General features: G+C 50.7%; 1 protein-coding gene across 3 annotated transcripts in view; it reads left to right on the forward strand.

The window, feature by feature from the left end:
* Positions 1 to 1,541: 1,541 nt before the first annotated feature.
* Positions 1,542 to 27,028, forward strand: part of ARHGEF18 (Rho/Rac guanine nucleotide exchange factor 18) — a 50,984-nt gene continuing 25,497 nt past the window's right edge. Inside the window, exons 1-10 of one of the 3 annotated variants that reach the window (XM_085562505.1) lie at positions 1,542 to 1,902; positions 8,515 to 8,651; positions 8,950 to 9,449; positions 11,060 to 11,270; positions 11,922 to 12,036; positions 12,664 to 12,721; positions 12,935 to 12,979; positions 13,263 to 13,343; positions 13,705 to 13,810; positions 14,331 to 14,505. In XM_085562505.1, the coding sequence (XP_085418631.1) occupies positions 8,637 to 8,651; positions 8,950 to 9,449; positions 11,060 to 11,270; positions 11,922 to 12,036; positions 12,664 to 12,721; positions 12,935 to 12,979; positions 13,263 to 13,343; positions 13,705 to 13,810; positions 14,331 to 14,505 (1,306 nt within the window). In that variant the 5' untranslated portion in view covers positions 1,542 to 1,902; positions 8,515 to 8,636. Of the gene's footprint in view, positions 1,903 to 3,316; positions 3,501 to 8,514; positions 8,652 to 8,949; positions 9,450 to 11,059; positions 11,271 to 11,921; positions 12,037 to 12,663; positions 12,722 to 12,934; positions 12,980 to 13,262; positions 13,344 to 13,704; positions 13,811 to 14,330; positions 14,506 to 27,028 lie in introns of those variants that run through there. The other 2 variants (XM_085562504.1, XM_077788791.2) reach the window with 2 other exon arrangements.

Consider the following 27,028-nt stretch of genomic DNA (forward strand, 5'->3'; position numbering starts at 1 on the left):
CCTCGGGGCTCTGGGGTGATGCCTCTGATGCCATCGGGTGAACTTTGGTTGCCAGGATTTCTTCTGGAGCATCGAGAGCTGTGGCTGTGATGTAATTTGTTATTTCCTGGGCATGGACCAGGTGTTCCTGCCGGTTTTAAAGCATCAAAGGCAGAGGATCAGCCCCACCCCTGTCCTGTGGTGGAGCTGCTGTAACCGGGTGTGCACCAGGGGCATCCTGCACAGGCCCCTCTGGGGGTGTTTCTAACTTAAACCTGGTTTCGTTTCACCAGAGCCAAGATTTCCCTCCTGATGGGCTGCACAGCGAGGTGAGGGCTGTCCCCCGCTGTCAGGGAGTTGTGCAGAGCCCAAAGTTCCCTCCTGAGCCTCCTTTTCTTCAGGCTGAGCCCCTTTCCCTGCTCCCTCGCAGGACTGAATCTCCAGCCCCTTCCCCAGCTCCGTTCTTTCTCTGGACACCCTCCAGCCCCTCCGTGTATTTCTGCAGTGAGAGGCCCAGAACTGGACCCAGCACTTCAGGCCCCACCAGTGCCATTTTTTTTCTAAGCCTATCCAGAACTCTCTCGCTGTGAGAATGATCATAAACAAACTGGTATTTTAAGATGTTTCTTCTGGCACAGGCTTGTTCTCCAGGGATCCTAAAATCCAAAAATAAACAAAGCCATAAAACTTGAACTTGCTGTCCCGGGAGGTTTGCTTCCCACTGGGCTCTCTGGGATGCTGTGGGGAGGCTGCTGAGGCTCAGACTGTGCTCGTGCCATTATCCCTCATCCCTCTTGCAGGCTGCCTGCACAGCTCAGCTTTGGCACCCCCCAAACCGTGTCAGACACGTGGCAGGAGGAAAAGAGCTCGTCCTTGTTTGAGCCAAAGACAACTCACCATCCCATCAGCCAGAGCAGCTGCCCAGTGTTTAGGAGCTGCCCTGATCTCTGATGCTCATCGAGTTCTTGTGGACTTCAGAGAAATTAAACCTTAATTCCTCTTTGCTCTTGTGGTTTCCTGGAGCACAGGGTAATTGCTATTCTAAGTGCTGCCAAAACTGCGGTCTCTGAGTAATTGGAGTGTGAGTGGTTCTTGTTCTGATTAGGGTTTGGCTGGGGCTGATGAGTGCTCGGGGCTCTGGGATGAGGAGCGTGTGTGCCTCAGCCCACGGGGCTCGTTGGGAAGGAGGGGATGGCTGTGCCAACAAACCCGAGCCTGGACATGCCAGGGGCTCTGTCTGCTGGCCAAGAGCAGGGCAGGGGCACTGCCTTGGAGCTGAAGTCTTTGTCTCTCTCCTTTACAGGTGAATATGTTCAGTGCAGGCATTTCTGTGCTGCGCTATCACTTCACCCTGCATAAGACAGACCTGCCGGGCTTTGTGGTCCCTGTTGCTCCACAAGGTCGAAGCACACAGCAAAGACCAGGGACTCGTGGAGAGGAGCCCTAATGAGCCGTGGTGCAGGGAGCCCCCGGGCTGGGCTGGGTGTGCGGGGTTCTCAGGGCACACACAGCGGTTTTTCCCCGAAGGGAACAGGAAGCTGTTGCCTCAACAGCTGCTCCTCGCAGCCATCGTGACTTCGGGGCTGCCAGGGCACCTGCACCGGCTGCCTCGGGGAGCAGAGCCCTGCTGGCGGCTTTGCTGGACCCTTGCAGAGCCCGGGCCCGGCGAGGGTGGGAGCGAGCAGCACGGGGCACCGCGCTGGGAGCGGCATGGGAGAGGTGGGTTTGTTTGTGCCGTCGGAAAGGGGAAGCGGTGAGAGCGCTGAGGCGGCGGCCCCCGCCAGCAAACCGCCCTCATGGCCGCTGCTTCCCCCGTGAGGCTCCGCTTCCCGCTCTGCTCCAGCAGCTGGAGAAGAAGCCAGGGCTGCCAGATGTGAGGATCCTGCACGAGGAACCTGCCACAGGATGCCTCCCGCCCTCAGGGTAAGTGGCTCTCTGCACAAGCTCCATCCCACAACAGCGGGGTTGTCGCTCACCTTCCGCAAGGCCTTGTGAGGAAGCAGCTTGTCCTGAAGCCAAACGTCCCAGTGCTGGGTTTGGTGCAGCCTCCCTCCTGCACGAGCTTCAATGCAAAACACGGGCTGGGGCGGCTCAGCCTGCACGGGTTTTGCTCTGCTGCGAGTGAAGAGGAGGACGTGAGGTCAGGATTTAACCCCAGGTGCCATCGTGGTGGGCTCTGGGGCAGCGCGGGGCTGGCTGGGCACCCTCTGGGTGCTGCTCTTGGCTCCTGCTGCTGCTGTGCCACAGCTGAATGTTTGCAAAGACACCCTGGCACTGCCCACAGCTGGGTTTGGGCTGTGCACAAGAGGGGTCCATGCCCAGGATCCCCCAAATTCCACTCTGGACTGCCCACTCCAGGGCTGGTCCCCAGTATTATCAGAGAGATGGAAGCAGAGCGGATGTAGACAGGGCTGAACTGGGCAGGCGACACTTTGGGGTTTGTGGCCAGGCTACAAAAATGCTTTTTGACACCTGCTTTTAAGCATCACCTGCCTAGCTTGGACTTCAAGCTGTGGAGGTACCTGTGGTCATTCTCAAACTGGCTGGGCTCTGCTCAGTGATGCCACAGGCATCAGCTGAGCAGGAGGGAGGAGTTTTGGTGTGGCCCTAGAGCCCAGCAGCTGCACAGGGGTAAAACCTGGCTTCTTCTGCCTAATTGAGGGGTTGGAAGCAAAGTTTGGAGCCTGTCTGGGCTGTGGGACGGGTACCAAATGGGAGCAGTGGGTTTAGAGGGTAGGGAATTGGGTCTCTTAGGGCAGTGTGAGATTGCTCCCACCTGCCTCCCTGTGTAGGAGAGCTGAGGAGGCCTTGGAGAAATGCCCTTGCCAGGGGACTGGGACTTGCTGTAAGCTGCAGGATGATGCTGATGTTGCAGATGGACAGGGTCTCTTGCCGTCCCTTGCACAGATTCTGCCACAGCACTTGAAAATGAGAAAAACATGTAAATAGGGAGCCTTCATAAACACCTTGTAAAGACATCAAGCCGTGTCAGTATCAACTCTGACCTCTCACTGAAGGTGAAGGTGACTCTTAGCCAGGTGAGAAGTGCCTGAAAGTGCTCACAAAGTGTTTGTCATGCTCACAGCCATGAATGGAGCAAGGAGATTTGGCAGAGGGGCTGTGGTGTGTTAACAGCTTGTTTTCTGTTTCTGTCTGCAAGCCTCCAGCGGCACGGGGGCTGTGTGTGCTCCGAGGCCCCTAACCCCCAGGCCCAGCTGTAGGAAGTCACTGACCTGCCACACAGGTGGGAATGCCAGGGATCAGGAATTTCTCTCTGGCTACGGCTTCCATCAGCTGATACTTCTGACAAAACACTTGGCTTCTCCACTCCCCCCTTGGCAGCCCCTGGGCTGCAGCCTGCAGCGCTGCCTTAGAGCGCGCTGAGCTCTGCCGTGTCCGTGCCGGCGTCTCCTGCTCGGGGCCGTACCTTGCACGGGGCTCCCAAATGTCAGACTCGCTGCTCAACCACTCCTGGCCATCGTTTTCCAAGCGCTGGAAGAAGAGATGGTCCTTTAAGCGAGGTACTGGCCTGTGGGGACAGGGGGCTGAGCGTGTGGCGGGAGCTGGGCTGTGGCAGGGACAGCTTGTCCTGGACTGAGCAGGTACCAAAGAACCCCGGGGGCCCGGGCAGAACTTGTTTTGAGGTGTCCCCCTCTCCTCCCTGCAGGGGACACTGCCTTAAGTACTGGTTAACACTTTTCCTTCCATTTAATCTTCTTTTCAAGGCACATAATTGCCTCCAGGAGCAGGGTAATGGGTTAAGTATCAGCCTTTTGGTTTTGTAATAAGTTTGTTTGGTGGCTGGCAATGAGCTGGATGTCCCGGTGCTTGCAGACAGCTGTCTCTGCATGCTGCCTGGCCTGAGTTTGGTGTTTGAGCAGATGTGGGGGAAAAGATTTCTTCAGTCTTTCAGTGAGGGCTGATGAGCAGAGCCCCTGTGTCCGGAGCCGTGGCGGTTTGGGTGGCCCTGGCTGGGCTTCCCTGTGTCCAGCAGCAGGGCTGGGAAATGGCAGCAACTGGTGTCAACTGGCCTCATTTCTGCATGCAGTGCCGTGACTTGGAAAGAGGGAAGTGAGAGCCCCAGGAAGCAGGATGTTTGCAGTCCTGGAGGAGCCAGCCACTTGTGTCCTTGTGAGCAAACACTGCCTTCAGGCCGATGCTTTTGGGTATCTTTACCTGCACCATCAGAGCTCCTGCTCCTCTTCCTCCTTCATTATTCCCCACCCACTCCCAGTTCTCTTCTGGTGTGGATGTGCAGGAGACCAAGATCCAAACTGAACAGCTGGGGGAAGGTTAATTCAGAGCAGGATGCAAGGGGTCCTGCAGGCTCTGATGTGTGGTGAGCCCCAAGCAGCTCCCTGAAGCCCCAACTGGACACCCCCCTCCAGCCATGCCTGCTGGGGGGTTATGGGCTGGCTGGGATCACTCAGGTGGGCTGATTTCACTAACAAATGAAGCAGCCTCATGGTGCTCCCAAGCACTGACTGCTCTGCAGAGGGCCTGGGTACAGCCAGCTCCCTTCAGCAGGTGCTTGCAGAGCAGTTTGTCCTGCTGGGTCTTGTGCTTGGGCACAAAATGCTCGGGTCTCACTCAGCCCCTCTCCCACGCTGATGTTCTGTAGTGTGGCACTCACTGGTCCATGTGGGCTCTTCCCTCGGTGCCCTCTGGAGACACTGAGGAACCTGCACAGTGATTTGGAGGGAATCAGAAGGGCTGCAGACCCCCTCAGCTCTGCTGAGACCCTTCAGCTGAGAGCAGAGAACAGTCCCAGCTCCCTGCTCCTCTGCTCTCCGTGCCCAAGAGCCTGGCCCCAGCAGTGTGGTGATAAGGCAGTGGCTCTGTACAGTGTGTTACAGTGTGGGACAGCTTATCTTCCCTGCTGCTGCCCAGAGCCAACCCCACCGCTGCCAGGGCTGGCCATGAGGGGCCCATGCCAGGCGAGGGACTGCACTTCAGCCCATCTTGGCACAGGGAGTTCAGCATTTGCTTTCCAGAGGTTTTTCCCTATAGCTCTGCAACATACGTGAAGGGCAGCTGGTGCAGGGCCAGGAGGGCAGGGGTGGGTCAGGGGAAGATGGAATCATTTTTATTTCATGCCTGTGATGCTCTCCATGGCTTCCCAACAGTCTCTATCCCTGACTGCTGGGAAATACTCAGACGTTCTCATCTTTCCTTCCTCCTGGGATTGTTTCATGGAGCAGAACTGCCCAGTGCCTTTGTCCTGCCATGTTTGGTGTGGTCTTTCCCCAGTAGGAATGCAGACAGTGTTTGATGTTGGAGGATGTGACTGGTGTGGCCAGAGCTCACATCCATGTTTTCCTCTGTCATGTCCCCTCCCAGCGCCAGCCTGGGTCACTTGGGGACATGCAGCATCCTGCACCAAGCCAAGGGACAGGCAGGTGAGGATGGGACACTGCTGGCAGGGCTTGCTCCAGTGCTGGCTGCTCTGGTGCTGTCACCTGCTGTGACACTTGTGGGTGCAGCTCCAGTGACCAGCCTGTCTGAGGGAAATCAGCACAGCCAGCTACAGGAGGGAGGGTTTGACCGGAAGTCTGAATTGGAATTAGGAAAATCTTTGTTGGGATCCGAGTGGCCTTGGGCATGGTTAGAACAGCATGAAGACTTCATGCTTGAGCCAGAGTAGCTCAGCCAGCTGATCATGCTGTCCCCACAGCATCAAACCCTCTGAGACCATCCCAGAGTGTCACATGCCATGGATGCCTGTCACTGCTTCCTTCCTCCCCACACAGCAACCCAGAATCATCATGTTTCATCCGTGGGAAGCTCTGGAAAAGTGCAGGAACCATCCCAGCCCAGAAAGCAATGCTTCCTCTCCAGTTCTGCCCTGGGAATTCCTCTGAAGAGGCTGCTCCCTGCAGCAATAACCTTTTATGGTTTCCAGCCAGAGACGAATTAAGCAACTGCAATACCTAATCTGCTTAATGTTCTCCTAAAGCAAACATCATTTGTTCTTGAAAGTGTCATTTTGTTATCCCATCTCCAGCTTCATCTGAGGAAAGGTGACTGCTGCTGTCTGCCAGAGCCTGGGGGGCCAAGATTCCCTGTCCCCTTGCCACCATGCTAGAGCCTGGGTCCTTCCAGACAGGCTTGAGGGCAGAGTATGGGAAACTCAAGGTGCTCCAGAGTTTGCCACACTTGCTGACACATTGGCAACCACCTTGATCATTGATATGGGCATGTTCACAGCCCCAAACCCTCCTCCTTCCTATGTGCGCTCCATGCTCGAACTTCCTCGCCCACCATCCCACAACCCAACGCCTGAAGGCATTTTCCCCATGAGCTCCTCCATCACCCCCTTGCCCAAGCGCCTGCTCCATGCACGGTGCCAGCCGAGGCTCTGGAGAGGGAGCCCGGCAGTGCCGTGGCTGGGGCTCACACATTGCCTAAAATGGTGTCCCCACGGCAGCCGCCGAGCGCCGCGCGCCGCTGCCCCGACCCCGGGCTCGCGGCGCCTCTGATTTATCGCGTGTTGAACCGAGTGTCTGCAGCCTCCGAGGAGGATTTAAGTCCTTTGGTGGATCTGGACGGGCTCTGTTGACTGCAGCCTATGCCTTGGCCAAATCCTGAGCCCTGCATGGCACAGGCAGAGCTCAGGGAATATTTTCCAGGCCTCCAAGGAGCTGACTCTGTTCCAGGGATCCACTTTAGGGCTGCATGGAGCTTGGTGCAGGCCCAGAGTAGCCTTGACGGGATGGCTGGACACTGCTTGGGAGGAAAAATCTCCTTGTTTTAGTTAAACCTTCAGTCCAGAGCTCTGGCCTCTGTCAGGCCACAGCCCTTGTCAGCTCCTGCTGCCTCCCAGGGCTTTGCTGCTCTCCCTGTGGGTAGTTCAGCGCTGAAGGGATGGAGAGAGCAAGGAATCTCCTTTTTCTCCATTCTTTGGATTGGTATGAGGGGAAGCACCATTTGTCCTGGCCACCTTGTGATGCTCCCCACCTCCTGGTTGCTCCCTGTGGGTCCATTCTACCTCAGCCATCATCCCAGCCTGTGTGGGGGCTTCAGTGGTTTTCATTGCCCGCCGAGAGCTTTGGCTGCTGTTTGCTACAAGTTCATGCAAAAATCTGTGCTGGTTCAAGGGTATATTCACTTCTAAATGCTGATTTTTGATTGCAAGCTGAATCCAGGTGCACTGAGGAAAGCAAAAGGTGATGTTTAATAGCTCATTAAATCTCTGCCAGTTGCAGATGCAGCGCAGGGGCATCCTGGGCAAGAATTGGTCTATTCATTAAAAATGTCATGTGAAGTAAATTTTACAGCCTTGCTAGAAAGTCTGTTTCAAATTTTCCCTGGTCTTGTAGCTAGAAACCCCTCAATTAAAATAGTGCCTTCAAAAGTGTTTTCTTTCTGTATTATTTATAGTCCTTCACTTGAAACCATCACACACATTTGAACACACCAAATGCTCCTTAAAACAGAAAATCTGGCATCTGCAGTGTGCAGCAGGATCCAAAGAACAAACCTCCAAACTCTCCCTCACGTTTGCTGCCTTCTTTTAGTTGGCACTATGCAATTCCTGGCTGAATTGTGTAGCTTTATAATCCACAGCAGGATCCGAACTTCACAAAAGCATATTTTTTAACAATGTCTTCCTTACATTAATGTTTTTATGCTTGATTTTCCTGGAGTGTGATGGGTTTCTAGCAGTTTCCTGCTGGTTTTTCCCATTGGATAGATAGGGCTGCTTACAGTCTTTTGCTGTTGTTCTCTGCATCTTCAGAGATCCACCACAGTGCTTCAGCCAACAGCCTGGCTTTTTTCCCTTTGCCTCAGCCCTTTGCCTCAGCTGTGTGTGTCTCAAAGGAATAAAAAGCCTCCATGAGTCATGCAATGGTTCAGGGATTGTGGCTAAGGTTTACAGTGTGTCTCGCTCCACAGGAATGTGCTTCAGTCAGCTGGACCATCTATTGTACCACAAACACATGCAGACCTTGGTTTGTTTCTCAGTGAATTATCAGATGGTATAGGGACACTCAGGTTCACACTCCTGCCTGGGGAAAATCTACAGGAGTGATCTGGAACCAGGAGAATTATGTGCTCCCAGTATTAGGGTTGTCTGGAGCCACCAGTTTGCCTCCCAGCAACCTTTATAACCCACCCACCCAGGCATCCTTTATTCCTTATAGATGAAAATAAAACCACCGTCAGTATTTTTATTCCTAGATTTCTGTTTCAAAGGTCCATAATGTCAAAAACAGACATCAAAATGTGCTTAATTCTTTTACTGTGGAAAACACCTCTGCAGCATAGGACACTCTATGAGGGTCTGGCTGGGACAGTGCAAACCTGTCTTGCACATGCTGCAGGGGTGAGGTTTCTGCAGAGGGATGAGGTTTCTGCTGGCAGGAAATCCCTGCACCAGGTTCCTACAGGATCAAGGCTGCTGTGGTCTGGAGATTGCCTGGCACTGCCTGTCTGTGAAGGAGCAGAGGGCATGTGGAGCATTTCAGTGCTGCAGCTGATTTTCAATCCCTCCCAGATGTCTGGTCACCTGCTGAGACCTTCTCTGTCTTGCAGGGTCTGACTGCAAGCCGTGCTTAAGGGAGTTCACTGACCACCCCAGCCCTGCCTTGGAGTATCCCACCCCCAAAAGCTTCCTCCCATCCCTGATTGCTGAGAATGATTCCTTCTGCACCAGCATGGCCGAAGAGAAGGCAAGTGTCCTCTTTCCTGCTGCTAGCACCATGCAAGGCAGAGAGCAGGGGCAGCAAACTGGGTGGTCAGCACCACATCCAGAGGGGTTTGTGGTGGAGGAGGAATGGGGGAAGGTGGTACTGATCCAGATTGTCAAGGAACACAAGGTTATGTTGCTGTGAGGGACAGCAGGGGAGGGTGACTATGAGAAAGTCACCTGCAAGTCTGGCTCTGCTCTGCACCCCAGTTTCTGCATGAGAAGTGTCCCCTTTGCAGGGTTGGTGTGAGGCTCTCAGAGGATTTCTGCTGCCTTTGCAGGAGGACTCATCTTCCACAGAGCTGGATGTGCCAGCAGCAGACTTGCACAGCAGCACGGAGGATCTCCTCTCAGACTCTGCTCTCCAGGGCACGGAGTATTACAAAGATCTGGGACTCCTGAGCCTGCCGTCTGCCAAAACAGCCCCAGACACAGCACCACAGCCAGAACAAGGATGCCAGACTGTGTCTGCCCTTCGCTCATTGGAAGAGAGACCAAGGGCTCTGAGCAAACTGTCTGTGGATGTTGCTTTTTCCAATCCCGTTTCCTGCTCAGTACGTTATGGCGAGGCTGACTGTCGTTTTCTGAACAAAGGCCACCTGTGCTCCTGCGCAGCCATGCCAGATGATGGGACCAGCACTTCTGAGCATCCTGCAGAGGCAGACAATGAGCTGGACCTGCAGGAGGCCCAGGATTCCTTCCCCACACTGGTGAGATCGATGTCCACCTCCCGGAGGCACAGTTGGGAGAGCCCCATGTCACCCGTGGACTGCAGGCGCAGGTACAGCGGGACTGTGTACATATGTACATATTGGATGTACACAGTGCAATGGAGGGGTGAGGCTGAACATCATACTGCCTGCAGCTCCAGATGCTGCTGGGTGGTCTCCCTCCTGTCAGCATCTGCCAGAGCAGCTGGACACCCACTGCTCATGTTGGGTGGGAAGTGGAAGAGGAAGTGCTAGGGCAGCAAGAGGCTTTAATGTCTTTTTGAAAGTAGGAAGACCCTCTTTTCCTGGTGTTGGGGCTGAGAAGAGGATCTCTCTTTTCTGTCTGGAGGGAATCTTGAACAGCATCAGTTGCCCCGATGACCTCCATCCTCTGGCTCAAAGGGAATTTTTCCCATCAAAGAGGGATTAAGAGAGCTCTGTCAAATCCTTTTTCTTCTTGTCTGTGAGTTGGCTTGGTGGGGCCTGTGCCTGCAAGCACGGTGCTGTGCTTCAGCCCTCTGCCCTCCACGTGGCTGCAGAGGAGGTTGTGTTTGTAGCACGGTGCTGAGCCCTGGCTGGGAGCAGAGTCAGGCCTGGCATTCCTGCCAGCCTCTGCTCCTGCCACATGAATGCCTTGAGCTCCAGGTTCCTCCAGGAATGCTTTCCCTGCTGACAAATGTATTGATCTCCCAGCTGACTGGGATTTACGTGCAAGCCAACAAGGACTATTTTTATCTCTCCTCCTTATACGGTACCCTAAAATTATCTCAGCCTGAAATCTTGGCAGTCCTTTATCAAGCTCAGACTTTGGTTCTCAGACCTATTGTTGTCCCATGTGCCATGGATCATTCACAGTTTATGCTGTAACAGGCACATGAGTAACAGTGGCACAGAGTGGCTGTCGGTGTCAGGGACACGTTCTGTCTCCTCGCTGGGTGATGAAGCACGTGTGAGCAGGAGGCCAGGGAAGGGGAATACACCCCACTGTTCCCTAAGCAAACACTTCCTGAAGCCTGCCTGTGGCAGCAGGAATGAAGTGACAGTGATCTGCAGACAGAACCCATGCAGAGACTAAGATTTTCCACTGAGCTTTAGCCATAATTTTGCTTCTGTGTTGTCACTGGAACAGCACTTGGTGTGCAGGACACTGTGAGGCACTGGGGAAGCTGGTCCACCCCTCATTTTATAGAAAATAGTTTTATTCCTTCCTTAAATCTGGGCCCTGGTGGGAGAAGGATTTATGGCATGATGCCACAGTGGTGATGCGATAAACATCATCTGCAACTTCTAAATGCCCAGAGGGATTTTCCTGGATGGCAGCTGACAGGGCAGCAGCTCTGGGGCAGGCAGGACAGGCTGCTGCCAGGGTGGCTGCACAGTCTCAGGGGTTGCTAAGAGATCAGTGTGAGCCATCCAGCACTAAACATCCCGAGGGACCAGGGAGCTGGGGACTCACTGGTCGCAGCCAGAAAAGCTGTTTTTAGCAGGCTCAGGACTTGGTGTCCAGGCTGACACTTCCTGTCATTTCCTTTCCCTCGTGCCTGCTGTGGGGTGCCTCCTCATCCCAGTTGCATGAGGTTGTTAGGACCACCCAGCCAGGAACATTGCAGGGGCTGTGCCATGCACAGCGTGTCAGGTCTGCTCAGATCTGCTCTGAGGCTTCTTCCTGCCCCTTGATTAGGTTCAGCCTGGATGTCACAGAGCTGGGCAGTGACCCAGAGCAGGACGATGTGGAGAAGAGGAGCCAGTCCTGCCTCCAGCCTCATGTGTCTCTTCAGCTGCCCAGAGGAGAACGGGGAGCCTGGAGCAGCAGCCGGGGTGGCACAGTGATCAAAGTGGAGATAGAGCCGCTGTGCCCAGACCTCGTGGCCAGCCCCGGCTTGCAGGAGGTGGTGAGTGTGGAGGGCTCGGCACGGGGGCAGCAGGCCAAGCTGAGGGTGCAGAAAAGCAGTATACACAGGTGTCAGCTGCAGGCTGGACTCCTTCAATGCCAGTGTGGAACCAGGAGGTCTGCAGGATTCTCAGCAAGGATGGGCGTTTTCAGATAAACTGCCCCATCTTATGGGATAAAGGCTCTGGGAGCTGTCTGTCCTACAGCCCTCTTTTGCCATATATTTAGCTGGAATTTCCCTTTCCTTGTGCCTGTTACCTCTTGTCCGGTCACTGCAGCTCTAAGAAGAGTCTGGCCCTATCTCCTCTCTAATCCTCTATCAGGTAGTTGAAGACAGCAGTGTCACACACCACACTCAGACACCCCTTCAACACTGCTTTGCTCTGGGGAATACCTTTAGATTAAATTAATATTAAAAGGACAATTGCATCACGGTGCTGCATGTCCAGTAAAAGTGAGAAGTGCCTAAGAAGGTTTCAGGCATGAATGTCTCTTGCTCCAGCCTTCCTGAAGCCAACAAACAGCTGGGCCTAATGTTCTCCTGCATCAAAACTCTGCCAAAACAGGAGGGAAAGGGTGAGGGATCAGCCATGATGGAGTCGCCTTTGGTGCACAAAGCACCAAAGATTTCTGTGACTTTTTACTTCTCCAGAAATGTGTCAGCAATGGGAAGAGACTGAGGTCCAAGTCTGTCCCATCAGCCTGTGAGACCGTTGCCTACCCTCAGATACCTCACAGTTTCAACACTTCTCTTTCAGCTGTGGAAGGTTGGTATAGACTTTATGCCATTAAATGGGTTCAAGGTGCGATTAAGAAGAAAAAAACCTGGAGCAGCCTCTGGAAGTGTGGACAGCCTCTGCTTTCCCTTCCACGTGGTCCCAGGAGCTCCTGAAATACTAAGCCAAGCTGGTTCTGTGTCTGGCCCTGGCTGGCAGCACAGTCTCAGCTCAGATGTGCCTATCCCCAGGGACACATAGCCACATAACCTCCCTGTGGCCAGTGCATTGGTCACTCCCTACTTGAGTCCCACCTGTGAGAATTGCCCCGGAGAAAAATGTGGTGATCTCAGAGCCTGGAAGCAGAGGGGAGGCTGGCTGTCATGGGGAAGGGCTCTGGGGTGGTACCAGCTCCTACCCTACTGCAAGCAGGACTCTCAGCAGCAAATATACAGACTGGGGAGGGGAGGAGTAACACAGAAAAGGGATCTAGCCTTCACTTCCCTCACAGAAATGTAGAGCAGAAACTCCTTCCCTAACTGCTCCTGGCATTTCTTCCTCACCAGTCAGGACTGAGTGGGAGCCCAGCATGATTAACAGGGTCCAGTTGCATAGATTGCAAGGTGGTGCTCTGCAGAAGTGAACCAGGATCCCTGCTGAGAGCATTTTGTGTTCCAGGTGTTGAACCCCCTGCTCTGGAGATGCTGGAGAAGGACCACGTTTCCCCAGACCACGTGTAGGTATTGCCAATCCTGCTGGTTTGAGATGAGGGAGATTTTTGAGTGTGTCTGAGCTACTGAGGATGCAACAGCAAAGGAGAGCCCACTCCGTGCTGGGGCACAGCTGAGCAGTTCGTCATAAACCAGCACCTGAGGCTCTGTGGGGTGCAAAATGTCTGTATAAGGATATTTTCTAATCCCGTGCTTTTCTCCTGCTCCATCCTTGGTAGGTTAATTGTCCAGAAGGTACTTCAGGAGCTGAAACATTACCATGGGTAAGTGTGTCTGGGACAGAGATGTGTGGGGAGGTCATAGATCTGCCTAAGACACACCTGGAAAAGGACATTTGGTCCCTTGAGAGGCAAATCCCCAGGATACCAGAATCACTGATTTATTCCACTGAAACCAGGGTAGAATTGCAAGGAGAAGGGGCATTTCATGTGCCTTCTCAGTAACTCTAAAAATGTACCAGCCCCATCTAGAAAATGAGCCTTTCAGCTGACCCAGAAGTTCTGCTCTTGTGCTCTTTGCTGTGTCTGATGCCTTTTCCTTGCCCAGGGTGAAGCAGAGAGCTTGTGTGCAAGAAGGCAGCGATTCTTCCCAGCAGAACCTCACTTGGTTTGAGTTCCTCTCTAATGAGTAAGTGAGACAGTGGGTGACACACACTTTGCATTCTGAGAACAGACTGATTTCAAGTTCCCTCCATCTAAGCTCTACTGCCCCACTACTCCTGTGTGCAGGACACTGCTATCTGCAGGGGTTCAGCCAGGAGTGTGGCACTGAACAAAAACTGCACACATCTTTTGAAAGTTCAGCTCCTTATTTGCAAGTGTCTCATTAATAAGTGACATGGCTGATGCCAAAACAGATCCTCCAAGAGATGGAAGGCTCACACTTGGGGTTCTAAAGTAATGCTTCAATGAACTTCATCAGTAATCTCCCTAAGCTGGGCTTGGTTAGTGAATATCCCCCTTTTAAAGATATTTTGGTCTCCTTTCAGAAATGAGGACAGTGGGAAGAGTGATAAAGCAGAGAAAGGCACAAAGGTGATGCGACGTTTGAGTTCCCTGCGGAGCCGAGTCACTGGATCCTGGCAGAAGGATAAGGTGAGAGAGAGATGTTGAATTTGTGGAAGGAATCGTTAAATTCTTCAACTAGAAAAGGGGATCTGACTGTAGGGAACAGTTAGCTGGATTGCTTTGGGATGGCTGAGGCCTCTATGTTGGTCAGCAGATGCACTGTGACCCCTGAAGTAGTAGTAGTGTGTGGGACTGAGTGATCCCTGAATTCCAACCCTCCCTGCTCCAGGGCACGTTCTGGATGCTCTTATGCTGCCTTGGCACTGTTGTGCACAGCAAGAAGAGGCTGGGTGACTGCCTGGATCACTCTTTGTGGCAGGAGGAGCCTTGCAGACTGACAGCCAAGTGTGTCCTGTCCTTTATCACAAATGGACTTAGACTAGAGAGACTGGCCCAAGCCTTGGGAAGGCATTTGAAAAAAGCACTGCCATCCCACTGTACCTGCTGCCCACCAGCTCTCTGCCCACTTGTACAGTGAGGAAAGGGGGAAAGGAATGTGTGGGCAGTGCAAGACCTGTGACCGAGCTGTGTTCTTCTCTCCTTGCAGGGTAAGAACAAAGAGCAGCTCAAGGAGAGAGAGAAGGAGAAAGAGACAAAGGAGACAAAAGAGAGGTGTAAAGATATCAATGGGCACCAGCTCATGCCAGGAGTTTTCTCCAGTTGCACCAGCTGCTCACTGTGTGCCAAACCTCTTGGGAATAAAAGTGGTCTGCAGTGCCTGAGTGAGTATGGCTGTCACTGCCTGGCTCTGCCCCGGCCTGCGCTCCCTGCCTGCCCTCCAGCCCAGGCTGTTCTCCTGCCTAAACCACTCCCTGGATTGCTTCACTTCTCTGCCTGGCTCGACTCTACCCCACCACTCTGCTTGGCCTGGCTTGGTTGTTTCTCTAAATAGCCTAAATCATCTCTGCATCCTGCCTGGCAATAATTTATCCTCATTTTCTTTGGCCACTTGACCATTTCCTGCCCCTTTCCCCCAAGGAGGGTTCTAGGTCAACTTCTCTTTTACTAATTTCTTTTTTATCATGAAGTTCTGCTTTGCCTGAACAAATGTCCCAACTGCCTGAGTGTAGCTGGATCTTTTAGGCTGTTTTGCACAGCCACGGTGATGTCTCAACTCAACATCTGCCCTGTGCAAGGGCACGGGGATTTCTAGAGCATCCAAAATTTTATTAATTAACAAAAAGTCAAATGTTGCCTCCCAGGAGGTGCATGGGTAAGACTGCTGCTTTTCAGCTCTAAGTAGTGCCAGCATGCATGGGCCTCTGTGCTCCCACTTCATCCTCTGTGGCATGGCTTTGGCTGACAAACCCTGTCCTTCCTCTTTGGGACAGGTACTCAGGGCACTGAAGAATGTTTTAATTCCCAAGGGTTTGTCTGTGGGCAGAAAAAAATTTCTGGAAATAGAAGGATTGCTCTCTTTCTCCTCCCTGTACCCTCAAGCAATGCTTGCTCTCTCAGAGGCTCTTAAGGTCAGTAAAACCTTTCTGGGGCATAAAGGGACTGATTGCCCTTGGACATGTGTGGTGAGAAATATATTTTCCCTTCAGGGCAGCTGGAGGGAAACTGAAAAGAGGCACAGAGCTGGCTATTAGTGAGCATTTTTCAGACATCACAGCAAAAAGTAGGAAGCAGGGAGCTGAATAAGAGCTTTGCGGATATTTAGAGAAAACAGAAATTTAATGTAAGGAGGCAGAGTTGTGCCTTGTCATTCCTGTGTAAGGAATCTCCCAGCCAGAGGCTCTGTTTGCAGTCCTGCATACTGCTTTACAAAAATACCTTACCCTGGGAGGATGCAGGCAGCCTTTGATACCCATGAGCATGGCCATGCTCTGTATGGTCTTGGGAACTCTGAGGGCATTTAGTGTGAGTGATTCTCTTCTGGACAGCCCTATGGAGATCTGTGATCTGGAGTTGGAGTTGGCTGTTGAAATGAGAGTGTGGCTCAGCGTGACTTGTCCATCATAAATACACATGGACTGTACATGAGTTATGGTAACTTTCACCTTGTTTTCCAGCCTTTCCATAACAAATCTGTGTTCTGTCTTGTGAACTTTCAGGAGAAAAACTCTGAGGTGGCTGAGGCACTGGTTTGTGTTTGGGACTCTGTGACATCTCCTTTTGGCTGCCCAGGCTAACACAGGCAGCAGAGCAGCACAACTTGTTTTGTAATATTCCCTTTGCAGTGGCTTGAACTGATGCTGAACAATCGGGCAGGGTTCTGAGATGTCCATTAAAATTAATGGCCTGTCTATGGTGAGGGATGGGGTGGGACTAGTGCTGTGACAGCTGATGGCCTGAGAGTGCCTATATTTGGATGATGCTGGGCTGAAACCTTTGCGAGCTGCTGCTGAGCTGGTGGTTGCTATCAGCAGCTCCCGTTACTGCAGCTTGGAGCAGTGTGTGGGCTCCTGACTGGTCCTTGATAGAGCTCTGGGACAGCAAGCTCCGTGGCCACTGGGAAGCCAGAGCAGTAAGCCTACTTTTCAGAAGTGTGGGCGGCCAGGATGTGAGGATATTTGGCAGCGCCTCTTGTTTTCTCCTCGTGGACTTACATTGGAGCATCCCCACGCCTTGGCCCCGGGCCAGCCCTGGGCCCATCGCTGGTCAGGTGCTGCTGTTGCTGCTGTTGCCTCCGTGGTATTTTTAAGTGCAGCACCACCTCTGGTCCAAGGCAAAACGGGCTCGTGGAAAGCAGGAAAAGATGGTGGTTAAAGCAAGGGATAAGCTGAAGGGGGAGGAAGGATGGGAGAATGATTGCAAGCCTGAGGTCTTTTCACTGTCCAGTAGGCACAAAAGGTCTGGTGACTTCCATGGCTGTGATGAGGTGGAGGAGCAAGAGCTCTTCCTGTTAGAGGTGTGAACAGTAGGAGGAATTTTGCATTTAAGTCAGAACAACAAAACATTGTTCTGCTAGAAACGTGTGTGAGCTGTGAAGAAATTGGGCAGCTTGGATAGCCTGGTACATGGTAACTCGTTTCTCTCTCCCACTGAATCCTCCCATCTATTCTCACTCCTCATGACACAGAGACTCCCAGAAGAGAGGGCTGTGTTGTGTGTTGAGAGTAGAGATTCAGGAGAGTCTCTGCAGCTCACAGATGTGCAGTTAGGAGCCTGGTAGAGATGAAAAACAAAGAGGAATGATTGCAGACACGGGGATCTCGACAACAGTGGCCACCCAAACTCAGCCGTTACGTAAACTATGAGCTGTGAGTCCCTAGGTTTATTGTTCACCTGGAAATAAGAAAGCTCCTCTTGAGCCTTTGCTATCATGGGTGGAGAAGGTTCTGTGCCTAAATTAATCCTCTCTTATAAACACGCTTTCAGAGTTTATACAACGAGAATTAGATGAGTCCCAGGGAAACCCTGACAGGAGGAGAGCTCTCCAAGGAGGCTGTGCCATGGAGGCAAGCCAGGGATATGCTGTGGAATACAGATGGAAGGAAGATTGCTTCCCTTGAGCTTGAGCACTGGGGTAGAGGTGGGACTTCTACATCTTTAGTTGAGACTCAATCTCTATTACTTCATAGGAAAGAAAGAGCCCAGGCCCCCACAGGGGTGTCAGATTGGCCATCCTCTTCCGAGGAAACTTATAGCTGCAACCAAATTTTGGCAGGCTTCAGACAAACTCCTCTTCTTTAAGAGAAGGTGCTCAGTTTAATGAATCTTCCTGAACAATACAGGCTGTGCTGGACTGTCCACCTGTCCTAGGCTGACCCTTGCTGGCTGCTTCAGTGCAGTGGCTGATCTCTTAACTGGTTGCTCTAACAACTGGTCTCCAGGATTTATTTAAGGTGCATTGTGAAAGAGGTTTGGAAAACCATTTATTTTCTCACAATGAGAAAGGGAGAGGACACAGATTTCTGCAGTTTGTCAGACATCCTCCACCCATGACCAAGGAGAGACTAGTATAGCTTTCAATTTAGACCTGAAAATTTGGCTGAAATTCACCTTTCACTCGGCACTTGTGCCTGCAGTGTTTTGCTTTTGGATTCCCAGTACAGCACTAATGAGCTAATAGGTGAAGGATAGTTTTGGCTTATGATAAGGAGGAATTACTTGATTTTCTATCCTGAAATTTCTGTTCACAGCCCACACAGAGTCCCGAGAAATCTGAAAAGCAGCAGACAACCTGGAACTTTGCACTCCTGTAGAGAGGCACAGCTGCCAAAAATCTTCTGTTTTGGGGGGGAAAAGGATGTTTGGCTGCTGTAAGATGATGACAGTGATAGATGGACTGGGAGTCCCACTTGGAATAAACTATGACTGACAGGAGTCCAAATAAACAGAGGCAAAACCAGAGCGGCTGCGTCAGGCTGTGGGTTAAGGTGGTTCTGAGCCAATGGAGCAGGATCTGAAGCAAATGTGAAAGCAGCTGCAGCACTGGTTGCAGGGGAAACACTGACTGAGCTGAGTGTCCTGACACAGAGCTGGTTCAGCCAGCTCGAGAGGGCTTAGAAAAGGAAACCAAAGTACATCCTCTTCTCAGTGCTTCTCCTTTCCTTCTTTTCACTTTCTTTTTCTTTCTGGGGCAGTAGTACCTTGATCTGGAATATCTCCAAATGCTGCTCCTTCCATTCCCTGATAAAACCTCAAGATCTTGTACACGTGAGCTGACAAATGCATAAGGACAGTAATCAACCTGAGACACATTCAGCAAGAAATCTTTTGCTCTTACAGAATTACACAGGATTAGACAGCTGGTACCCTTCTCTTCTTTGCAATGCAAACCTTCGCTCTAAGCTACAGAGTCTTGGAGCTGGCTGCTGTGCCAGATTTTGCACTGATTTTGTGGTGATGCCCTGAGGCTGCACAAGCACAGCTCGTTCTCTCCATGACAGCTGCAGTTGGGCAATCTGCAATGTTTTACTTTTATATTACAGCAAAGCACAAAGTTTGAAGTGCCTAAGGATTAATCAGTCACCAAGTGACAGCCAGCTGTTTACCCCCAAACTGCTTTATGTAATGATCATTTCTCTGTACTGGTGACAGGCCCCAGTAAACAACTGGGACTTCAGTGTACTCAGTCCTGTAGAGAAGCAGCACAAAAGGGAACATTTTGGAAAAGCTTGCAACTATGAGATGAAGATAAAAATAAAATCGATTAAATAGGTGGCAGTGTGGAAACCAGAGATCACATTGGCTCCATGGCAGGATTTCATCACATCTCCAGCCCAAAAAGTGGCAGGTTTTTTCAAAGCAGCATGGGGAAGGTTGCAGGGTGGATTTTGAGAGGGAAGAGTTTGTTTTGTAACTGTGTATGTTGTGTTTTCAAGCTCAACAGGCAAGTAGGATATGTGTGATTTAAAATATGACAAACTTTTGATCCGTATTTTAAATCCTGAGTGAAATTGGGAGGGGAGGTTGGGTGGTGAGCTCTTCCCAGTTTTCCTGCCTGCACAGAGTATTCCAGCAGCCTTGTGCTACTTTATTGGTGTCAGGGGAAAGGTGTTTTTCCAGCAAGCAGTTTGGTTCTATGAGTCAGTGCATGGATCTCCTGCTAGGGAAGATAATTCCCCTTTCCTCTCATCATTTGTCTGTGCAGGGGTCACTGACAAAGGCCTGGGCAGGCACTGGCTGTTGAGGGGCAGATAGGGAAGCCAGCAGCTGCCAACCCTCCAGGCACTGCAGCCTTGCCTTGGCAGGGTGTTCATAAACACTCCAGACATTGGGATGGCAAATCCCACCAGGCTTTTAATAACAAATTATGTATTTCAAGTCCCAGGCGATGTGCAAACACATATGAAGTGCCATGCTGAAGGTGTCACTGGGGTGCCACATCCCATCCCTTAGGGGCCTCTTTAGTCTGGAAGGAGTTTTTGTGCTCTCCCTGAGGGGAAAGTGTGGGCTAAGGGTGGCCATGTGCCCTCCCTGAGGGGAATATTCAGGTTGGGGGAGCCATGTGTCTTCCCTCAGAGAAGTCATGGTTTCTGGGCAGCCATGTGTCCTCCCTGAGGGGAAAGTGCAGGTTGAGGATGCTCATTATGTCCCTGAGGGGGACATGCAGGTGGGGGCCCTATGCCCTTCCTGAGGGAAAGTGCTATGGGAGGCCATGCCGTCCCTGCAGGAGGACAGAGCAGGCAATGGATGGTCATGGCCCTCCCTGAGGATAAAGCATGGGCTGAGGATGCTCATGCATCTCCTGAGGGAGACGTGTGCTCGGGGCCCTGTGCCCTCCCTGCAGGAGAAAGGAGCAGGCTATGGGTGGCCATGTGCCCACCCTGAAGGAAAATGAGGGTTGTGGGTGGCTCTGCTTCCCCTGATGGAAAGCGCAGGGCTGGAAGGATTGTGAGGGAAAAAGGTGGGTCAAGGGAGATGTGTGCCCTCCCTGAGGGGAAAGCAAGAGCTATGAGAGGCTCTGCCATCCCTGAGAGGCAGGAGCAGCTGGAATGGCTGTGTCTCCATGAGGGGAACAAAGGGATCAAAGGATGGCGTGGTGGGCACCGCTCCACCCTGAGGAGCAATCTCCTTCAAGAAAGGCAGAGGCTGTGGGTAGTTGTATCCTTCCTGAAGGAAAACACAGGCTAAGGGTGGCCATGTGCCCTCCGTGAGGGGAAAGTGTGGGTCAGGGCTGCGTGTGCTGCGCCTGAGGGAAGGAGCAGGCTAAGGGTGGCCGTGTGCTCTCTGTGGAGAGAGGGCACAGGCTGCAGTGCTCATGGCATCCCTGAGGAGAAAACACAGATGTCTGTGTGCCCTCCTTGAGAGAAGCTTGTGGGCTAAGGATGCTCATGCCCTCCCGGAGGGCTAAGAGTGGGATACAGATGACCAGTGCCTTCCTTGAGGGAAAAGTTCAGGGTCAAGAGTGTCTGTATGCCCTCCCTGAGAGGAAAACAGGGATTAAGGGTGTAAATGTGCCCTCTCTGAAAGGAAAATGGGGATTGAGGTGTCCGTGTGCCCTCCCTGAGAGGAAAATACGGGTTGAGGGTGTCTGTGTGCTCTCCTTGAGAGGAAAACATGGGTTGAGGGTATCCATGTATCATCCCCAGAGGAAAACACGGGTTGAGGGTGTCCGTGTGCCCTCCCTGGGAGGAAAACACGGGTTGAGGGTGTCCGTGTGCCCTCCCTGGGAGGAAAACACAGGTTGAGGGTGTCCGTGTGCGCTCCCTGGGAGGAAAACACGGGTTGAGGGTGTCTGTGTGCCCTCCATGAGAGGAAAAAGGGGATTAAGGGTGTTCATGTGCCCTCCCTGAGAGGTAAAGGGGAATTAAGGGTGTTCGTGTGCGCTCCCTGAGGGGAAGGCACGGGCTGAGGGTGTCCGTGTGCCCTCCCTGGGAAGAAAACACGGATTGAGGGTGTTCGTGTGCCCTCCCCGAGAGGAAAACACGGGCTGAGGGTGTCGGTGTGCGCTCCCCGAGGGGAAGGCACGGGCCGAGGGTGTGGGTGCGCGCTCCCCGAGGGGAAGGCACGGGCCGAGGGTGTCGGTGCGCGCTCCCCGAGGGGAAGGCACGGCCCCAGGCTGTCGCCGCGCTGCCCCCGAGGGGCCGGCACCCCGCCCGGCCGTGCCGCGGCGCGCAGGCGCACCCTCATTCCCATTTTTCCTTCCGGGACACGGGGGCGTTTCCTGTTGCTGTGGCGGCGGCTCCCGGGACCGAGAGGGAACCGGCGGCTCCCCGGGGAGTCCGGTAAGAGACCGGGCTGTCAGCGCGCCCGCCGGCCTCTGGCTCCGCTCCCCCCGGCCCTAGCGAGCCCCGAGCACCGGCACCGCCGCTCCGGGGCCGCGGCGCGGGGACCGCCCGGCCCCGCTCCCGGTGCGGGCAGCGGGGCTCACAGGGCTCCGAGGCGCCCCGGCGTTTGGCCGGGACAGCGGCTTGATCTTCGCTTTGCCCCAGTCCCGCAGGTTTACAGCAGCCCCGATCTGTGCAGCTCAGGGCTTCAGCTGCGGGACGGGACGCGGCGTGAAAATGCAGTGTTTATAGTAAAGCTCTTTCAAGGGCTACGGGAGGAGTGAAAAATGTTGCTGTGTGCGGTAGGGAGGCAAGCGGCTCGTAGCCTGTGTGAAACCGGCTTTCTTTATGCCATATCTTGAGTCTGAGCATCCTTGTGATCATTGTATCCCGCACCTCGTCCTCTCGGTTATTACACACATTGTGTGTACTGGTGCTGCAGCAGCGAGAAAAGTCTGGGATGTGCATGAAGAGACCTTAAATGCGTTAGGGAAAAAAGTGGTGAAAACTTCCGTTTGTCCACAGTTCCGAAGAGTGAACCATTTAAAATATGCCACATCTCTGGCTCCTTGGAGAGAGGAGCGGGAGATGGTATCAGCTCAGCTTTTGTGTGCTGAAAGGAAACGCCAGCAGGAGCGAGGAGTGGTGATGGATTTTTGGAGGAGGAGCAGGGAAACAGGCAGTGATTCGAACAAACGGCTTTCTGAATGTTTCTGGTGCTGTATTTCGTTTTGCTGCTCTAATAAATAAACAGAATTTCTGAATATTGTTTGAAGATTTGGTGTGTCACCAAGAGAAAAAAGGGCTGCTTCTTAGTTCCTTTTCACTCCCCTCTTAATAGAGTTTTATGGGAGGCTTTTTTATTTGATCCTTTTGGTTCAATTTTATAAAAGTAATAGTTTCTCTTTGGCATGGTAAAATAAAAGAAACCCGTGAAACATGGCTCTCAGACAGGAGCCATCGGACATTGTGCGTTGTAGTTCCACCTACTGTTTACCTATGAAATATTTTAAATACCTTTTATGATTGTCATAGTTGCTGCTTCAGTTCTGTAGCGTAGACTGGGGGAAGGGTTCAGCGTGAGAGGTTGAATTGAGACTCTTTCTTTTAGGATAACACGCAGATTTTACTTAGTATTGTTTAAAAACCAGAAGTATAGGTTGTTTATGTGTTTCTGTCCTTAAAGAAAACCCTGCGGCCACCAGAATTGCGCTGTTGGGAATCACACAACCCCTCTCTCTGCCTCATCCAGCTGATATTTTGACAATAAAACCAGATACAGTGAGCAAGTAATTATAGGTTGTTTTGGAGACAAAGAGGAATGCTCTAACAGGGAGGCTGAAACTTGATAATTTAGTGCTGTTGCTCTCTGGCGTGGACTGTCTCTGTTTCAGAATGTGAAGTATCTCATCTTCCTGCACCCTTCCAGTTTTTGGTTTCTGCCTCTGTGTAATTAGACGAGTGAGAAAACAAGGAAACATCGACCACTGGAGCCACTAGGACAAAGTGAAATCTGCTCCTAGTTCCTCAGGGTACCTGACCTGGATTTACCCAATACAGAAACTTCCTCGTGTTCCAATGAAACTCCTCCTCTTTCCTGAGAAGTTTTATCACAGTCACTCTGCTTTTTCTGGAATGCTGTGGTGATTTGAAATGTTTATTGGCTGTTGTGTTGTACGTCTCTGTTTATAAATGCAGAGTTTATGTTCAGTGTTAATCATTCATATGAGGGTTGTTTCCTTTGTCAGTTCAAGAGGGAGGAGTTCCCTGTGTGGTGTAAGGGTGAGGAGGGAGGCAAGAGATTCTTTTTGATCCCTGAAACATTGGACAGTTGAAAACAGGAAAAAAAAATTAAAATTACTAATTTCACAAGGAAGCTGTTTTGTCCTTGGTTCTTTTCAGCTGGCTGGATTTCATAGGTGTTGAATATCCTTGAACTCCTTGTATCATTACAAGCCCTGTTAAAGTCTGTCCCTGTTTGAACTTAGCTGCTTTAAAGTGGTTTGTTTTTAATCTGTCATTTAAAAAGCAAACAAAAAAAAAACCTTTGAGATAAAGAAAGTCAATAGTAGAATTTTAGATTAATCACAGCGTTTTTGTTTGTGAGTTGTTGTTTTCAAATGGCCTTCTAAGAGTTATTTTATTGGGCAGTACCGTTCCAGACCAAAGGTCAGGGTCATAGTGCTCATAATATCTGGTGAGTCATAGATTTGTCCTGGAATCCAATTCTGGAAGACATTTATAGGACATGGGCAGTGTCTGATCCCCTGGAAGGTATTCCAGCTGGGGGAAAAAATGTCTTTGCCTGCCCCTTTCCAGCCAGGTTTGTTGCCCTCTCCTAGTGTGAATAGGGTGATGCTTTTGGGTGTTGTAATGACTCCAATAAAATGCTCCTAGGTTGTAAATTACTTTCTGTGAGCCATTGGGAAAACATCTCATTGATAAGGGAAATGTTTTTTATTACAACAGATAGTAAATTTGTTACCCTCAGCCATGAACAGGATCTTTTCTAATGTTTATTAGCCTTTTCATCTTAAATATTTCTTTGCTGGTTGAGGTCCTTGCTTTAGTCACTCATTAGGTCATCTTTGGCTCAGGCCCCTGCAAAATGCTTCAAGTGAGTGAGTCACTGTAGTAAACAGCTCTGGGATAATGTGATGCTCCCAAAATTCTCAGCCTTAATTCCAAATCTGTTGATTAAAGCCCAGGAACAACCCTGGTGGGTTTGCTCAGTTTCCACGCTGGGTGGTTCAGCTGCTGTGATACCCTCAGCTGTAGTAGTGGTGCTCCTGTCCCCATCCAGTCAAGGTGACCCAGATCCTTGGACCTTCTCAGTGTGTTGGCACTTTGGTGTTGGCAGCGCTGGCCAGAGCTGCAGCCCTTCTCTGCAGCACAGTCTCTATCAAGATGAAATCCTTTGGAGGGTCTGTTTTTCCCTGCCAAATTAATCTTCTTGCTGCTCAGTGGGTGATTGAGGGAGGAGAAGACAAGGGAGAGGCTGGCTGCAGCCCTCTGAGGTTTTATCTCTGCCTTTCTCAGGAATATCTTCTGTGCCTCTCCAGTGTGGGGAATTGCTTGCTGACAGAACTGTCTTTTTTTTTTTTTTTTTTTTTTTTTTTGACCTTCCCAAATTCTTGATCTGACTATGACCAAATTCTGCTGATGGTAAATGCAAAAATGCAAAAATAATTTTATTGTCAGTTTGAGTTTACTGATGCTGCTTTACTCTGGATGACTGGAAAAGATAGAAATCTGGTATTTCTATACACCTGTTAGAGATTTGTTATTTCTCTACACCTGTAAAGAACCCTTCATGTGTATTTCTGCTCTTAAATATATCTGCCTCCATGTGTGCAGGTTCCTGTCCCTACTTTGCTGTCCCCTGTCCCTCATGTCTCTCATTCTTCTCTTTGCTGGTTTTTTTTTTTCACCCCTGCAGTTCTCTGATAGCATTTGCAGAAAGGCTTAATAAGGATGCAGAGTAATGACAATAAATGCAGAAATCTTACATGCATTAAAAGGAAACCACAGCCACTGGTATTCAGAAGCTCCTGCTCATCCTGAATTAGCGTGGCCTCCCTTCAGCACTGCAGAAGTGTTGAATAGAGGAAGCTAGAGAATGTTTCAGAAAATGAAATATGCTCATAAAACAGTCTTCTGGCACGTTTCACCTTTCTCTTATGTGGGCAAAAATAATGCCAGTTTGAAATCTTTAAGTAAATGCATTTCAAGTAGTCTCACGGAGAATGGGGTCCTTGGATTCAGCTGCAGTTTCCTGCGGCTTTTCTGTAGCATTTTGCTGTTTTCTAGTATGTTCTCCACTGTTGTGTAAAGAACCTTTCAGCAGTGGAGGGAAGTCATACACAGCACTATTAGATATGTCAGCTGATTAAGTGAAAAATGCCTACTGAGAATGCCACAAGCTGTTATCTTTTACAGAGCAAGGGCATGATTTTAAAATTGAAATCCGTTTTTAAGTGAGATCCCTTTTACAATTACCTTAACAAGGAACCCAGGCTTTCCAAGTGCAATTGGTCCTACTAATCATTGATAGGGAAAAAAATTACTAAATGCAATCACTGAAAATGGGTAAATGTTGGGGAATATGAATATCTAGTTGAAATTTGATGTTTCTAGATGACTATATTACAGAATTCTAGATGAGTTACATGGATTTCAGGACGTGGTGTGGAAAGGCAGTGGCTGTAGGAACACTGAGGATCCATGGGGCTGCCTGTTCTGCCCTGAAGGGAACCCATCTGTGAGCAGCACTTGAAACCAACCCAGCCTGACGTCATGGAGAATTTTCTTTTTCCTTTTGTGCGGTGATTTTTGTCCTACAGTTTGTTTCTTTGTCTCAGGAGAAAAGGGATTCCCATTGTCAACTACTTGTTTGTTGTTGAGGCATGTCTTTTTACAAGCTCTTCATTCCCTCGTGGTAGGTGGAGGCCTTACCATTGCTGAAATAATGAATATATTTGTTATTCCCTACACAGTTTTAATAAGTGAAGATTTTGATCCATTTTTTTATTGTGCATTTGCAGAGGTACATACATTTGAAATTAGATGTGGTGCCTTTTGGTTTGTGGCGTGGGGTATGGTAGCAGTAGGAATATCCCAAATAAGAGAAGTTGTGGGAGGTGGTAGTTTTTGTGGAGGTTTTTTTTTTTTCATGTGGCAGGCACTTGGGAGCAGAACTCTGCAGTTTATTTCCCACACTTGGGGAAGTTGTGTAACATGTGAGCATCTTGCAGGTCTGTACACTCAGTCTTTCTCTCAGTCTTGTTTTTATATCTTTGTTAATTTATTTGTGTTTAAAGCCAAGTAAGTATTTTGGACCTGTTCTCTGGCTTTTGCTGAAATTATGGAAAACAGAAGTGAGCATCTCTTTGGGTTAGCCAGGAGCCTTAAAGCAGATCCCCAGTCCTGGCGCCAGGGTGAGCGTGGTTCTGAAGGGACCTTAAATAGTTTTTCCTCTGTGCTTTAAACATAAACTGGCTTTTCTCAAGCAGATATAGTGTTCATCTTTCCAGTTTTGTTCTATTTCTCTTTTAACAGGCATGTCTGGCAAAAGGCAAATCCTGGTGTCCTTTACTGAGTTGTTGGTGTCCTGCTTTGCTTTTGATGAAGGATCTTGTTTTATAGATAGACAGAAAGGCTGCAGAAAATATTTGGCACTATCAGTTTTCCTTCCTGTTTTCTCAATAAGTAGTTATCAGGAGGAAAAAAAAAGGAGATTGGATTTTATTACACTAGTAATAGTTTTATGACTTTCGAGTGAGAGCACTGGCAACAATTCCTTTGTGCAGCTGGAAGGGTGGTAATGCTGTGGTGCTGGTAATGCTGTGATGATTCTGGAGAGTGTTTTGATCTTTAATTTACCGTAGTTACTGCAGCTCCCAGCAATAGTCCATGCAGAAAAGCAGCTATTCCTGTGGAGCCAAAGAATTGCTGCCTCTTGATTGGTATCAATTTTGGATGGAGAGACATGGAAATGGCCTTTGCAAGGATGAGGAAAGCTGTGCTCACTGAGTGGAGGTTGGGCAGAAAACTGTTTGTGCATTCCAGAGTGGCTCTTGGTTCT

Source organism: Lonchura striata, chromosome 28 (assembly GCF_050655825.1).
Source record: "Lonchura striata isolate lonStrDom1 chromosome 28, ASM5065582v1, whole genome shotgun sequence".
Taxonomy (NCBI): Eukaryota; Metazoa; Chordata; class Aves; order Passeriformes; family Estrildidae; genus Lonchura; species Lonchura striata.